Source organism: Micropterus dolomieu, linkage group LG05, assembly GCF_021292245.1.
Source record: "Micropterus dolomieu isolate WLL.071019.BEF.003 ecotype Adirondacks linkage group LG05, ASM2129224v1, whole genome shotgun sequence".
NCBI lineage: Eukaryota > Metazoa > Chordata > Actinopteri > Centrarchiformes > Centrarchidae > Micropterus > Micropterus dolomieu.
The window spans coordinates 12,666,641-12,681,739 of record NC_060154.1 but is presented as its reverse complement, the minus strand read 5'-3'; the positions used below and the strand labels follow the sequence as shown (position 1 = coordinate 12,681,739).

The 15,099-nt window shown below is 40.2% G+C and overlaps 1 protein-coding gene across 7 annotated transcripts in view; it reads left to right on the top strand.

Moving 5' to 3' along the window:
• Positions 1 to 13,307, top strand: part of camsap2a (calmodulin regulated spectrin-associated protein family, member 2a) — a 50,800-nt gene extending 37,493 nt beyond the window's left edge. For 2 of the 7 annotated variants that reach the window (XM_046050643.1, XM_046050641.1), the window contains 11 exons: positions 2,726 to 2,822; positions 3,001 to 3,097; positions 3,375 to 3,406; positions 3,531 to 3,600; positions 3,740 to 5,885; positions 7,146 to 7,282; positions 7,564 to 7,787; positions 8,362 to 8,458; positions 10,212 to 10,327; positions 10,790 to 10,908; positions 11,788 to 13,307. In XM_046050643.1, coding sequence (XP_045906599.1) covers positions 2,726 to 2,822; positions 3,001 to 3,097; positions 3,375 to 3,406; positions 3,531 to 3,600; positions 3,740 to 5,885; positions 7,146 to 7,282; positions 7,564 to 7,787; positions 8,362 to 8,458; positions 10,212 to 10,327; positions 10,790 to 10,908; positions 11,788 to 12,093 — 3,441 coding nt within the window. In that variant the 3' untranslated portion in view covers positions 12,094 to 13,307. Of the gene's footprint in view, positions 1 to 2,725; positions 2,823 to 3,000; positions 3,098 to 3,374; positions 3,407 to 3,530; positions 3,601 to 3,739; positions 5,886 to 7,109; positions 7,283 to 7,563; positions 7,788 to 8,361; positions 8,459 to 10,211; positions 10,328 to 10,789; positions 10,909 to 11,787 lie in introns of all 7 variants that reach the window. The other 5 variants (XM_046050644.1, XM_046050639.1, XM_046050640.1 and 2 more) reach the window with 3 other exon arrangements.
• The last annotated feature ends 1,792 nt before the right edge of the window (positions 13,308 to 15,099 follow it).

The following is a 15,099-nucleotide window of genomic DNA, read 5'->3' as shown; positions in this document are numbered from 1 at the left end:
ATAAACTTGGCGGTAAATCAAGATAGTGGGTTATACAGATTGAAGTGAGTCTGTCTGGCTGGCTGGCTGCAGGACCTAGATCCTTTAATCAACTCTCTGGTCCAATGGTTGTTGACATTAATGCTCAGTGAATTCTCAGCGTGTGTCTAGGCCTAGTGTCTTGCTGAGTTGGAGAGAGTAATTTGTAGGGTGTTTATGTGTGACCTGCTGTGTGCATTTTTATGCATGCACACCCTATACATGGCCGGTGCTTTTAAATGTTACTGTTCATGTGTGAGCGTATGCATGTGTAGTACATGTAGGGGGGGTCTGTTTGTGCCCATTGCTGTAGAGTGGATTAGCTCCCTCCAGCCCCCACCTCCCCTCAGCCTCTGAGCTCTCTTCTAGTAATCACCAATCAGGTTCCTGTTTTCATCCTGAGAGTGACACACTCTGACATTCAAATCTCCGCACAGACAGATCTGGCAACACTGCAGCCCTGGCAGAGGTAGAAATTACAGTCAATGGGAAGAAAGGCGTAGTAGTGGTGCGGCAGTTGGTTGTTTGGGGATCTATGTGAGTGTGTGTGACTGCTGGCTGGTGGTATTAAGCGATTACTCTCACACCTGGTGTGTCAGTAGTAGTCAGATGGACAGATGGGAAGAGAGAAGACAGGTTGGGCTTTCTGCCACCAATCTTGGCTAGGCGGACTATAGGAGATCTTCGTCTCTCTCTATTTCTTTCTTTCCTTCATTTATTTCTTTCTGACTCTTTCTTCTTCTGCTTGTCTGAAACCGTTGAGGAATGCTTCACAAGCTGAACACACAGGAAGGTAACTAGCACTTTGGTATTTGACAAGCTGTTTGTTTGTAATTCTATGCTAAATAGCTATTTACCCCAGAATTAATAGAATGGCAAATGTAACTCAAAACATAGGTTGAAAAAGATGAAGTAAAAGATAAGTTTTAAAAGAATGACTCTAACTGTAGTAAGCAACTGTTCAGTTTTCATGTAAAGTTGATCACTCAATATTTTTCTGCTTTACTCTAATTACTTTAGTAACCATGTGCACTATAGCTTCTACACGTTTGCAGATCTGCTTTCTAGCAAGTGAGGTAAAAGCACAAAAGAATCCAAATGTGCATTATCACCCAAGGGAAACCACTGCCACTGGTGTTAATTGCCTCTGCCCCTCCTGGTGTGCTTTTGGACTATATTTGGTGTAGGCTTAACCCCTTAACGCTGATTGTCGCAAATTCACATCACACCTCTTCCTTTCAGACTGCAGCTGAGATGTATTCCTCCAATGCCTGTTTGCACATATTCAATACGTACCTGGGAACCTTTTGCAAGTACTGGTTTCTCGTTTATGCCTGCTAATTTGCATCATACCTAATTTTTATTTATTTTTTATTGTAAATAAATTCAGGCATCAAGGGGGTAACGGGTGTATGTATGATGTGTGTGTGTGGTTGCTGGCATCACTTGGTAGAGCAAAATGTTGCTGATGAAGGTGAATCGGGTATCTTTAGAGCTGAGCCATGCAGCATTTGTCTTTGTCTGGAGACTATGGAGGGTGGGGAGGGGGCGTGTTTCCTCAAGGTCGTCTCTGCTTCATCACTCATTGTGCATAATGTGTGTGCACGTGTGCATATGTAAGTGAGTGCCGGCATGTTCACTGCAGGAAATGCCCAATTTGGATTGATAATTGATTTTTGAAATATGTGAAAGTGGAAAAAGCTGAGTGTTTGGACTGAATATGAGACTGAATGGATTTTTACTCCCTCAGCCATACTGGTTGAACCATGTCGTGTTTTTTAGGTAATGTCTGTTAAAGACTACGGTTTTTTTTTTACCTCTTTTAGACAGTACAGCTCTAACAGACACATTTGCTTTTTAAGAAAGTATATTATATATAATATATTTCATAGTCCACACATTTGAACTTTCTTATAAAGAAAAAAAAATGTGGATTTGGGAAATTGTAATAGTGAGGGAAATTACTATCTGAGATGGAAATTTTGCTTGAGGGCAGTGCAGTGCCCTCAAGCAGTTTGACCTCCCACTGTATGTTGACCTGATTCATGACCTGGCATAGTAGTGGCAAAGGTCGCTCTTACATTTCTTACCCAATCTAATTCAGGTTGACTGGTGGGTTGCATGCTGGTGACTGGGAACAGGAAATAAATAGGTGACCTCTATTTTATAAATTAGGTTAATACCTTAATTACTCCTCTCTACTACCTCAGGTACTACTGACTTTATTATGTGAAAAACCATAATGTTACATTAGCTTAGCTAACATATATTTTTGCAGTGTGAAAAGTCTTGACTCCTATTAAGTCAGGAAAACCATTTTTTTATTTTCTTAAATGTCACTCATTTTTGGAAAATGCCTTGCTGAAAAGGGTGAATAAATACAGATTCCTTTGTAAATTACTCCACTGTAGGTTGAATTATTGAGCATCTTCTCTTAAGAGGATCATATCTTATTTATATGTAGACTGGAAGCTGCAACTAATGCTCAGCACCTCAGGTTATCTGTAACGGTTAACAGAGACACCTACTGGATAAATAGGCACAATGCAATTGCATGCAGGTGGGATTGTGGATCAAGTGACAAGACACACACAGAATTTGCTCACTGTAATAGACATTTTTCTCTTTGAAGCATCATTGTGCTGAGTGATCATATGTTACCCAATCCCATGTTTTTAACCTTTCTCTTGGTTCAACATTTCCACAGAATAACTACCTGGTGTTCATGGCAGAGCTGTTTTGGTGGTTTGAGGTGGTCAAGCCGTCTTTTGTGAAACCAAGAATGTTGGACAATGAAGGCACAGGCAAGTCTTTATTATTAATTTATGATAGCATTCAGAGTGGTAATAGCAACTGTAGTGTCATGTGTAGAAAGAAGTGGTGGTAGGTGCTAGAAGTAAATTGACAGTGTTGTACAGTATTATGTTGCTATCCATTAGGAAAGCACTGTTCGATCATTTATCTCTGTTGGTGTCACCTCAGAGCCCTCATCCTTGTTGAAGAATTTGCCAGCCATCCCCATTTCCAAGGTAACCAAGAGGAGCTTCATGGAAAGACCTCCAAGTCCGGAAAGACCCAGGTATGCTAGTCCAAATTATGGTGTTCAATGTGAAACATGGATTTCTTATACTACTAAAAGTGCATGAGCACTGCATTTTACTTCCATTCGAGTGGAGTTGCTTGTTGGCTAATAGTTTACACTGGTTTGTGAGCTGCTTGCAAGTGTGAATATATGGGCCTAATTCAGCCATATAAGATCAGCTTGTACAGCAAAATCCTAATCTGGACAAATTCAAGATAAAAACAACAATGAAAATATATTTTACAATGTACTTTTTTTTTCTCTCATTCTCTAGTTTGCCCCTCCGACCCCAGCCTCGAAACTCAGGTGATTTTGTATTTAGTTTGTTTTTTTCATCAAAATTGTAGTATTTGGTGTGAATATCATAATAGCACTACTAGGTACAATAACTTCTGTTTTGGTTTTTACTTTGCTTATTTGTGTCATTCAGGAGAGATCAAGAGGTCAACCTCAATGTCCTTTGTTGATGGCAACCTCGGCACCTGGCCCAAAGAGAAAAGGTTGGCAATATTGCAGTCCTGTTCACATCCTGCTCATTTAAAATATCCAATCCCAAACCCTCAAATAACCTTTTAAAATTTGTTAGAAATACAAAAAACTATCTGATTAAATTTGTTTCTTTTTTGTTTTTCTGTTAAGGTCGGGGCCTTATGGAGTGTCTTTTGACATCCCCTTTGACAAAGAGGACTCTGCTTCCACCCCTCTTTCCGCCACCCGTGGCATGGTCAGGTCCGTCAGCACTGATGATGGTTCTGGCTTCAAGGTCCACCACCTCTCCCGTGGAATGAAGCGTAACCTGTCCTTCCAGCCAGTGAATGGTCAAAGTGTCGGCATTGAGGAGGAGGGCTGCCCAGACAGCCTGGCTGGTATTGAGCCTGACAAGCGAGCACACCCCAACGGACATGGAAGTGTCATGGCAATAACTCCCTCTGTAGAGGAAGCTCTCCAGATTATCCACAGTCCAAATGGGCCCCCAGCAGAGCGGATCAACAACGGTTTCTTCCTACACAATCAGGACCATGGGATGACAAATGTTGGTTGTTTGGAGCCGGTGTCAGAGTTGGACTCCAAAGGGCCTTTGAGCACCACTGACACCACCGAGGTGGATACTGGTATCCATATCCGAACAGAAGACATGCTGGATGAAGATTCCTCTCTGAAAGACTGCTCTGTGAACATAGACCTGGATATGGACACGCCAAGCCCATGCCCGAGCAGCCAGAGCAAATCCCCCTCAGGAATGAAGATGACAAGCTTTGCCGAACAGAAGATGAAGAAGCACATTCCATCAGCGTCGGACTCAGGGAGGTGCAGCAGCAGCTCCCTTAAGACCACTCCTGAGGGCTCTGAGTTTGGCCTCCCATTATCTGTGTCCTGGGCCCCAACCCCTGAGCACAGCCCCATCCATCAGCAAACGACACCACCCCTCACTTCTCAAGCATCGCCCACACCTGTACAACTTCCACCCAATGACCCTGCTCAGGTCATGGCTACAGAGATGGTACAGCTGAGGATGAGACTGGAGGAGAAACGTAAAGCCATTGAAGCGCAGAAGAAGAAAGTGGAGGCTGCTTTTACAAGGCATCGGCAAAAGATGGGTCATTCTGCATTTCTCAATGTGGTAAAGAGAAAAGGAGATGGGGCTGCCAGTGGAGAGGAAGGAGGGAAAATTGATGGAGAAGGCAAGGCAGCAAGCACAAGTCCAACCTTCAAATTTGGGAGGAACAAGGCAGACACCCCTGATGGTGCAGAGCAAAGCAACACAGGCTCCTGTTGGACAAAGTCACCTAGTGCAGCAGAGGAAGGTGGGCAAAGTCATGCTCAGCTTACTGAGGTAGATCTCACCGAGTATACACGTTCTATTGAGAAACTCAACCATTCATTAGCCTTCCTTCAGACTGAGATGCAGCGACTGGCTCAGCAGCAGGAAGTGATCATGGCCATGAGGGAGCAACAACATCAGCAGGCGTGGGTAATCCCTCCTCCACATACAGACCCATCACCACAAAAACACAGTCGAGCTGGTGCTGTTACCCGTTCCTCAGGACCCTCTTCCCCTGCCGACTCCCCTCGTTCCACCCACCGTTCTCCAACTAGCATCAAGCGCAAATCTGCCTCCTTCCACTCACGTAATCCTCGCACCACTCGTCCCAGTGAGCTAAAGCTGGCCCCTTACAATCGAGTCCTAACTGCCCCGCAATCTGTCGATAGCATCCCCAGGCTACGGCGATTTTCTCCTTGCCAGCCCTTGGCAAGTTCCTTCGTTTATATGGGGGAGAAACCAGCAGCCGTCAATCCAGCAACAGTAGCCTCAGATGGAGATAAAAACAAGGAGACGGAGTCGCTCCTTACCCCAGAGAGGGAGCTTGCCAATATATGTGTAGCCAACTCACCCCCCAGCTCCCCCAACCAACAGAACAAAAAAGAACAGACATTCGAATGCCAAACACAGGAAACACAGGTGCACAGTCAATCCAAGTTTGTTGACACGGAAACAGATGATCAGAAAGTTCAGAAATCAGTTGCAGATCCCAAACCTACCATAGTGTCATCATTTCCTGAGGTTCTGGCCCACCCTGTGGTAGAGACCTTCACGGTGACACCTTCGGAGATTCTCCCCCAGCCAGAAGCCTCAGGCCAAGTCAAAAGCAACTTGATTGAGGTCCCTCTGTCAGTCATCAAGCCACTGGAGGATCTCACCCTTGATGATGATTTGGAAATGCAGCAGCGTAACGTGGAAGGCTCTGATTATGAACAGAAGATGTGTCGTGGTTTCTTCTTCAAGGTAGGCTGTTGATTCAAAGAGCTGTCACCATATAACACGAAGAATAACTGAAACTCCTTCATTAATTTTCACTTTCACTCATCTGACCATTGTCTATATTTTGTAGCACTCTCTCAGAATAAATAAATAGTGGATTTGCAGAAAGCTCAAATGCATAATATAAATTTACCACTTAATGTTCCTTTAGATAAGGTGACATAAAGGTGTACTTTATTTGTCCCCAATGTAATAAAAAAATGTCTGGACTCCGCATAGTAACAACACAGGAAATAAGATCATTAATCATAGGAACAAACAATCAACAACGTAAATCCCAAAAACCCCAGCATGCAGAGTCTGGGTCACAACCATGTAGCTCCACTGGAAGCCTTAACATGCAGTGGCACAGTTCTGGGGAAAAAAAGGCAATTACGTTTGAACCTGGGGCAGCCATGTTAGTTCTTAACATGAGATGATGAATTGTTTTAGGAAATAAGCCCACTGAGGACAGCGTCTTCTTCCCATTTATGGGTTGTAAGATAGCTTGCTAACTGCAGTCTGGGCTTCGATGTGGGTCATAAAACTGGGGCTGCTGTGAATAATTCAGGCACAGCTGTGGAAATGTGGGGTTGGAGAAGGGTTGAATAGATTGTGAGGGTGGCTGCTGAGGGATGAGCAAAGGATGTTCACTGGAAATGAAACTCCAGATGAAACCAGTTTGTACTGAAGTAAGCACCCCGGTGTACCTATGTTGGAAACAGCGGAATTAAAATTACATTTTTAATATTCTAGTGGTGTTGTAAAATCATGATTTTATATTTACAACACATTTGTGTGTATAAGGTTTGACATTTAACAAACCTTGTTTTCAATAGTCTGCAGTAAAACAGTAAAAACAGAATAATAACATACACTTGAAAGATGAAAGAGGAATGTACCCTTTCTGGCCCAGAAAAGATGCTCTACTCTGTTACCTCTGCCAGCCTTTTGACTATCTCATTTAATTTCACAAAGAGAGTTGGCCCTTCACAGTACAAGCCCAGGTTTCAGATTATCGCATTCATTATATCGGATTAGATAAATAAAAAGAGTTAGTATCATAGTACAAATATCACTCAGCTCTGTTTCTTGAGCTGTATCACTATCGTATGTAAGCTTTGCTCAGTAAACAGGAGCTACCGAACAGTAATGAATACTATTAACAAAATGTTCCTGGATTTTTGTGTGTGTGTGTGTGTCAAACAGTGTGAGGTGACTGACTCTGTTTCCCTCATGACTCAGGCGGATGGAAAGGCTGATGAGGACATGGCTCAGAAGAGGGCTGCACTGTTGGAGAAAAGGATGAGGAGGGAGAAAGAGAACCAGCAGAGAAAGATGCAGCTGGAAGCTGAGTTAGAGCAGAAGAAGGAGGATGCTCGGTATGTTAGGAACGCAGTGTTGTGTGGTCATTTCGCTATTCTGGCTAAAGTTAATTTCTTGATAGATTGGTATGAAATGAAAATCAAAATTTAGAAATATTGAACACTTATTCTAAAAGTCCCTTGATTACTTTAATTAATTTTGTGTTGTTTAAATTTTAAACAAGACAAGTAAGTTAGATCACACCACTACTGTCCAAAAAATTATCAAGTTCATTTACATCAGAAAAAGTATAACATGAACACTGACTTCCTCCCATCCCTCTGTTCTGTCTTTTCAGACTAAAAGCAGAGGAGGAGCGCACCAGGAAGGAGGAAGACAAGGCCAGGAGGGAGTTCATCAAGCAGGAATATCTCAGGAGGAAGCAGCTGAAACTGATGGAGGACATGGACACCGTCATTAAACCTCGACCTGTTGGTGGGGCCAAGCAAAGGAGGGGCCGCCCCAAGTCCATCCATCGCGACAGCATGGACTCTCCCAAAACCCCTGTCAGAGCTGCCACAGGTAACCATGGAGACGACCCCACTCAGAGAGGTCAAGGTCATCCCATCTGTCGAATCTGTGTCCTGCTGCCACTTTGTTTTGTGCCACTCAAGAATATCTGTTGCACATTTTATCACATTCCTGACATCTCCTCAAATAAGTTCCTTATGTTTTTGTATAGTAAAATACAGAAATATTTATCTAATTTGGTTAATTGTAGCATTCAACTGGGTGAATTGTGATCTGTATTAATATTGGAATCAATATTACATAAATGTATATATTGATAGCCTTATTGATAATATATCCAACAGGGAATAATAGCAATTTTTTTTTCTTTTATCTAATGTCTAAGAAGCCCCAAAAAATACAGTAGAACTAAATGACCCTTAATATATATTTTTTTTATACATATTTGTGTCTAGGGTGTGTCCATGTGTATTTTGTGTGTATTGCTGGATGTGAGAATTAATTTTACACTGGCTGCATTGCTCTGTGACAGGGTTGGCACAAAACAAAGCGGACAGCCTGGTGGTGTTATTCGTGGTGTCAGTGTAACTGTGTCGTGCTGTGCCACATCTCGTCTCACATCCAGGTTCACGCCAACGTGTCTTTTCAGTCTCCAGCTTGTCCCTTGCTTCCCTCAACCTGGGAGACAGCGACAGTGTTCACTCTGAGAAGAGAGCGCCAAGGTAAGATGTTTTTACAAGTTTATACCTGCTGGTGTAACATGTCATGTGAAAAGCAATAAAAAGGGTGGGATTTTTCTCGTGACTTCATATTTTCAGATACATAACTCTGAGTGGGATATGTTTAGTAAAAAACCTTGTGCATTCATACATCAAAGACAGTAGTCAAATAATCTGAAAAAGTCCTAAAACAAACACCCTAATATACATCATTTTAACCTGGTTCACTTAATTTAAGAATTACAGCTACAAAGCCACTGTAAATGAGCATTAAATCCATGCACAATATATAGAGTAAATGCCCACTGAATTACACAGGCAATGCTGTCTTTAGGTTGAATCCTCAAGACTTTCTACTTTGTACCACAGACATTTCATGTGAAAATATGAAAACTTTGGCTTTGGGGTGAATGTTTAACAAAAGTCTTTAACTGTTCATCATGTACAGTAATTGTGATATTTTCTGACCTTTTTGTTCTTTTTTTAAGCCAAACCCCAAACTAACTCCAGTTCTCAGGTCTAACATTTCTCCTGTATTCTTTTATCTTACTTCTTTTAATACTTTCTTTTCTACTGTCTCACACCTGTCAGAAGCACTAGTTTAGCCTCTGGCAGCCTCTTCTACTTTCTGAGCTCTCCTAAACTGAGGAGGAGAAGGTTAGTTTCTGCTTGGCAGTTAAGCCTTAAGGCGCTTCATGCAGTCAGTCCTGAGCCCAATCCTGCACTGAAACCCTGTCCCCACACTGGGTTTTATTATGGATTGATCGAGCACTTATGGAACAAGCAACAGATTTCCTTATGATTAATTTCAAAGCAGTGGTCTAATGCTACGCTTTTAGTAGCATCTCCACCACAAAACAATTGCTTTTCTTTTTCCACTTACCTCTCTGCTGTGCTTTCCTCATCAATTTACTCCTGCTTTTTCACACTTGAGAAAACATCAAAGTAAATAATGTAGTTGTTTTTTTCTGTCACTACGTCACAGCCCAGTTCTGTTGAACACACCCCGTATAAAACAACCATCTTATCAAGTCATTTGGCACAATATTGTTTCTTATTTCTTATATTCAAGCTACTCAGTTAATATCAGTTTTATTGAAACATGTGAAGATATATTTAATCCAGATTAGACTTTTAGATCCTTTTGGAAGCCTTTTCGAGAAATCAAAGAAATCTAAAATGACTTGCTAACATGGGCAGTTTACATTTACAAAAAACACTACATGCACAAGTTTGGCTTTAGTTGCTCTTACTGTACATTTGCTGTGCTCCATTTTCACCTAACTACAGAGGCCGAATAGTGTATTTTAGTATAATCCCAGTTGAATAACCGATATCCACCCTTTATATTTTGAAATCACTTGTTCAAGAGAATGCCAATGTGTACAGGAGACACAAATGCACCTGCAGTCCAGAAAAAGAGCAAGTAAATGCCAAGTGCTGCACTCTAATTGAATTACCTCCTTATTTTTATTTTTTTTTTATTGACCCTAAATGCGCCAGACTGTTTCACATCAATGCACTCACTGCCTGTGCTTGCAAGCTTTGCTACTTCACTAAGTACTGTAAGGATGTACAACAGATAAACACACTGTGTGCTGAAATAGAACACACAGATTCCTCCACAGTAAAGGATACATCTGTACAGACATGATGACACCAGCCACCATCCTAATACTGCTGTTTTTTAATGGCTGGGGAGGATTCATTCACAGAATGAGTGTTGTCTGCGTGTGTGTGTGTGTGTGCATTTTAGGCCAGATTCTGCTGATGGCTTCCTGTCGCCGAGTCGCTCCAGCAGCAGGAATGGCGAAAAGGACTGGGAAAATGGGTCCACAACCTCCTCTGTTACATCTAACACAGAGTACACTGGTAGGACAACTTGGCACATACAGTCTCTTCTATAGCATTTCCAAAGCAGATGTTAAAACTAGATGTCCATTTCAACTTCAGTTTTAGTTAAGGTAACATTAAGATAAATGGTAAGTGTTTTAGATCATATTGGGTAATATTAATAATGGACAGTTTTGTTTAATCTTTTTAATATTATAATCACTGCCTTATTGATAGGGTGTCCGACACAGTGAATGTAAAATGTCAACTATATCAGCTGTGTTAACAATTGTTTGTAATGTAAATTCTGCATTCAAAGCTCAAATTCCTTTGTCAGTCTACCCACTTGGACAAGGATATGCTGCCAGTACAAATCTTCATATATGATTTATCCAAAGAAAGAGAAAAACAGGGAGGGAAGTCTTTTATTTCACATAGCTAGAGAAGGTGCCATGACAACAGTTTCATCCTGATGTTCTCTCTCCTCTGTTCTCATTTCAGGACCAAAACTATACAAGGAGCCCAGTGCCAAATCTAACAAGCACATCATCCAGAACGCTCTGGCCCACTGCTGCCTCGCAGGCAAGGTTAATGAGGGGCAAAAGAACAAGATCCTGGAGGTAACAGCATGGAGCTTTTAAGATATTGTTTTATACATTTGCAGGGGTCGGGGTGTCCTGGTGGCTCTATTGATGATGCATGCCACATACCTTTAAACATTGTGGATTAACAGCTGACATGGGTCTTTTTGTCCCTCTTTTACCATCTGTTTTTAGTGATATGAAATAGAGGCTCATATGTCCAAAAATATATATACAATAAATTCTCATATAAAAGAACAAGTTCAAGTAATGGTGGAGTTGTTTCACTATAAATTCCCCTCAATGAAGGCTGCAAGACATTCAATGTAAAATGTAATTTACTATGGCTGAACCCTGAGTGGCAAAACCACAAAGTAGAATAGAACAACAGGAATTAAACTGAATGAAAATAGTATTTAAATTAAAAGGAAAACACTGCAAAATGGTGAGTTTGACTGTGGAGTTTGCACTGATGAAATTGTAATGTGGAAATTGTTTGTCTTGAATTCATCAAGACAAAAGGTGAACATTTAGCTTTTGAATTTGCATTAACAAATTAAAGGCTTGCTTCTCTGTCACTAAAGTAAATAAATGGTTAATTTCAAAACCCTTCCATCACATTGATTTACAATCATGTTATGTCTCACCAAGGGAACTGTATGTACAATTAAAGGTTTGCTTTGTCACGAGAAGGGCTCGTAAAAAATAAAATAAAAATTATATTAGAAATAAATATTATAAGATATATAATATATATTATAAGAAAAAACATTTTGATCAGAAACACTTTTAAATAGACATACTTAAGCTTATGAGAGTCCAAAGCACGAGTCAAATATAACAAAAACCTTTGCTTTCCTGTACCATACATTACCTTCATACTGTACCTAATGAGCTTTTCTCCCCCGACCTTAACAGCAAATGGAGAAATCAGAGGCCAACAACTTTTTGGTTTTGTTCCGAGATGCTGGCTGCCAGTTCCGCTCTCTCTACACTTACTGCCCCGAGACGGAGGAGATCAACAAGCTGACAGGCATCGGCCCCAAGAGCATCACGCGCAAGATGATCGATGGCCTGTACAAGTACAACTCAGACAAGAAGCAGTTCAGCCTGATACCAGCCAAGACCATGTCTGCCAGTGTGGACGCGGTGACCATCCATAGCCACCTCTGGCAAACCAAGAAGCCACCCACCCCTAAAAAAGTAGTGCCTGCCCAGACCTAATGAAACTTGATAACGGAAACACCACCATTCCCCCCCTAAAATGGAACATACCCATTTGAATTTGCACTTCACTGTACATATCCATGAAGATTCAAGCACCTGCAATGCCAGTTAGATGAATGCGTATTTGTTTTTTATGTTTGTTCGTTTTACCTCTTATTGCATTCCTGTCCTTGTTTTTCCTTCTTAATCTGTTCTGGACATGAAAGGACTCAAAGATTATGAACAACTGGAATGTATGTAATGTATAGTGCCACTGTTGAAGAATGATGTAAATGCTTATTACTTTTGTGTTTTGTAGAGATTTGTCATGCTTGAGTTGGTTTACAAAGGTGTTGTTTCCTATGTGCCAAACATCAAATAAGAGACAGTATGAATGCAAGGACATTTTATTGGCTACACTGAAGCTCTGAATGTTTTTAATTCATGTACAGACTGATTTGTGTTTGCATCCTGTTGATGTGTGGCCTTAAGCGAGTTTTATTTTATTTTTTGGTGAGTGCAATGAGATGATTGTAAAACAGCGTATACAGATGTGGGGAGGGTTTTTTTGTATTTGGAAGAACACTTTTTTTCTTCATCTCTGTGAGTTAAACAGTTTGTATATTAAGGTACGTAAAACTACAAAGGGCCAAAAAACTAATTGCATACAGCTAGTATTAGCCACACGCTTCATGTGTGATCAGCTCAACAAAGCTAAGCGGTTTCAGCTTTTTCAGAAACCTTTTTGAGAAAGTGATTTTATGGAATGCAAGATGTTAATCTAGATCAGTGGTTCTCAAACTTTTTTTACATCAAGGACCCCTAAACTGAAAACAAGATTTTGTCCCAGGATTTTGGCGTTTAGATGTTTTATTACAGAAAGTATATGAAACCCATAATCAAAATAGTTCTTTCACTGTATTACTTATGGATGGAATTATAGTGAAAATAAATTATTCCCCTTTTTGCTGGGGACCCTCTGGAAACCCCTCAAGGACCCATAGGGGTCCCCGGACCACACAATGAGAACCACTGCTCTAGGTCACTGGTTCTCAACCCGTGGGTCAGGACACCTGCAGACAATTTGAACTGTAACGTGTGATGTGTAAAAAATATATTTCTAATATGCTGTCATGTTTGTAATTGTTTTTCCTCGTAATATACAGAAGTAGTTGCATAATTAAGTCAAACTGATTGGCAGTGAAAATAAAAATCATCCCTTCCAGGTCAAAGTGAACCATCTGTTTGTTTACACATGGAGTTTACAAGGACGCATTGCTTCATCCAAAAAGGTTGAGAACCAGTGTTGTAGAACAACTTTGCTGCTAGTTCACAGTAGATTTGTGAACAAATAAAACAGCTCTGTATTATTTTCTTTTTATTTAGAAATGCTGCCTACAGCACGGTATAGGATCTGCAGTATGTTAATATAATGTTCACTTTAAATCTCACCCACTGGTATTAAGAATATGACTAAATTCCAAGATATAATGACACCTAAGAAATATTCTTCTTTATTTTAAAAATAAGGATTTCAAATGCAATTGTTGTGCTACTACTTTCTTGGCATTATTAAATTCTTAAGATTCACACCGAGCTTACTCATCTTAACAAAGTCTGCACTTGATACTATAAGGCACTTCTGATAAAAGCATCCACCAAACACCAAATGTAGTGAACATAGTGCATATACAAAGTTTAGATCGCTGATTAGTTAGAAATATCATTGGCTCTACTATTTAGAAAAAAAAAAGTCATACATCACAGCAGGTATTGTCTGATTCAGTGAAATGGCCACGCTGTTACTATGGTTGTAATTTTCAACACATCTGTGCATCCGTTGCTCTACGCATCATGCATCCGTTGCCCAAACTAAGATTACATTATGTGAAGACTGTGTACTAGCAGCATATTTGTCTGTTGGTTATAGATGCAACATGTCCTAAATCGGTCAGAAACACAGTGAGTTGTTACATTTTTTTTTCTATTATTAGGAGAATGAATTTCACAAAATAATGCAAGGCAGAATAGAGCAGAGCCTCATTGCTGCATACGGGTAGAGACTCGCCACAGAGTTTCATTGGTGTCAGTATCATGTTCTTTTTGCCACAGAATGTCAAATCAAAACCATTTGCAGGTACGATTTCCAACAAAAACAACATCTGCGAACATGGTGCATTGTTTTCAACTGAAGGGATATTTATGACCCAAAGAGTGCATGTACATGTAATCTAGTATGACTGAGTATGAAGTGTTTCTCTGCTGTTTCTTGGAAGGATTTGTCCACAGAAGCTCTTTCCACATGCTTTTGGCCGCTTAAGGCCAAGGTAAACGATTATTTAAACTGTAATGATATTGTACAGTGTGTTCATGTGAGCTCATACCTATTCACTATGATGACTTTGTTTTGTTCGTCAGACGCTGTGCTGTCATCCAACATATAGCTAACATGTAGTTTCATTTTTGTTTTGTTTTTTTGTTTTTTCTTATTTGCATTTAATAAAACTAAGCATGGCCTCAGCATTTATGTGGTGTTAATTGTAAAAGGTCTATTTTATAAGAGGAAAGAGTATGTCATTCACCATGGACAAACTGAAAGAAAAGTCAGGAGGGTTGATATTATTTGTATGGTTTTATTTATAGAAATTATTAAGGAAACATATATAGGCAGTCTTTGACAACATGGGTTGTCATATTTTGCCATACAACATTTATGGAAATATTAATCTAATTTATTTGTTATTTATTTAAGGTTTTTTTCAGTAGGTATTTTGGAGAGAATATATCAGGTATAGGTAGTGAGGTTGGTTAGACAACTGTCAAATTCAGTGCATTCAGTTGTGCAAACTCAGCCATTTCCTCATTGAGCTAGAGAAAAATATAAAATACACTTAAAAACACTTAATTTTGGCAACACAATCTCTTAAGAGTTATCAGGCTACTAATATCACTATTGTTTATAAGCCTATAATGCATAATTGTGTATTATATGATATTATGTATCATCCACATAGAAAATGGAAA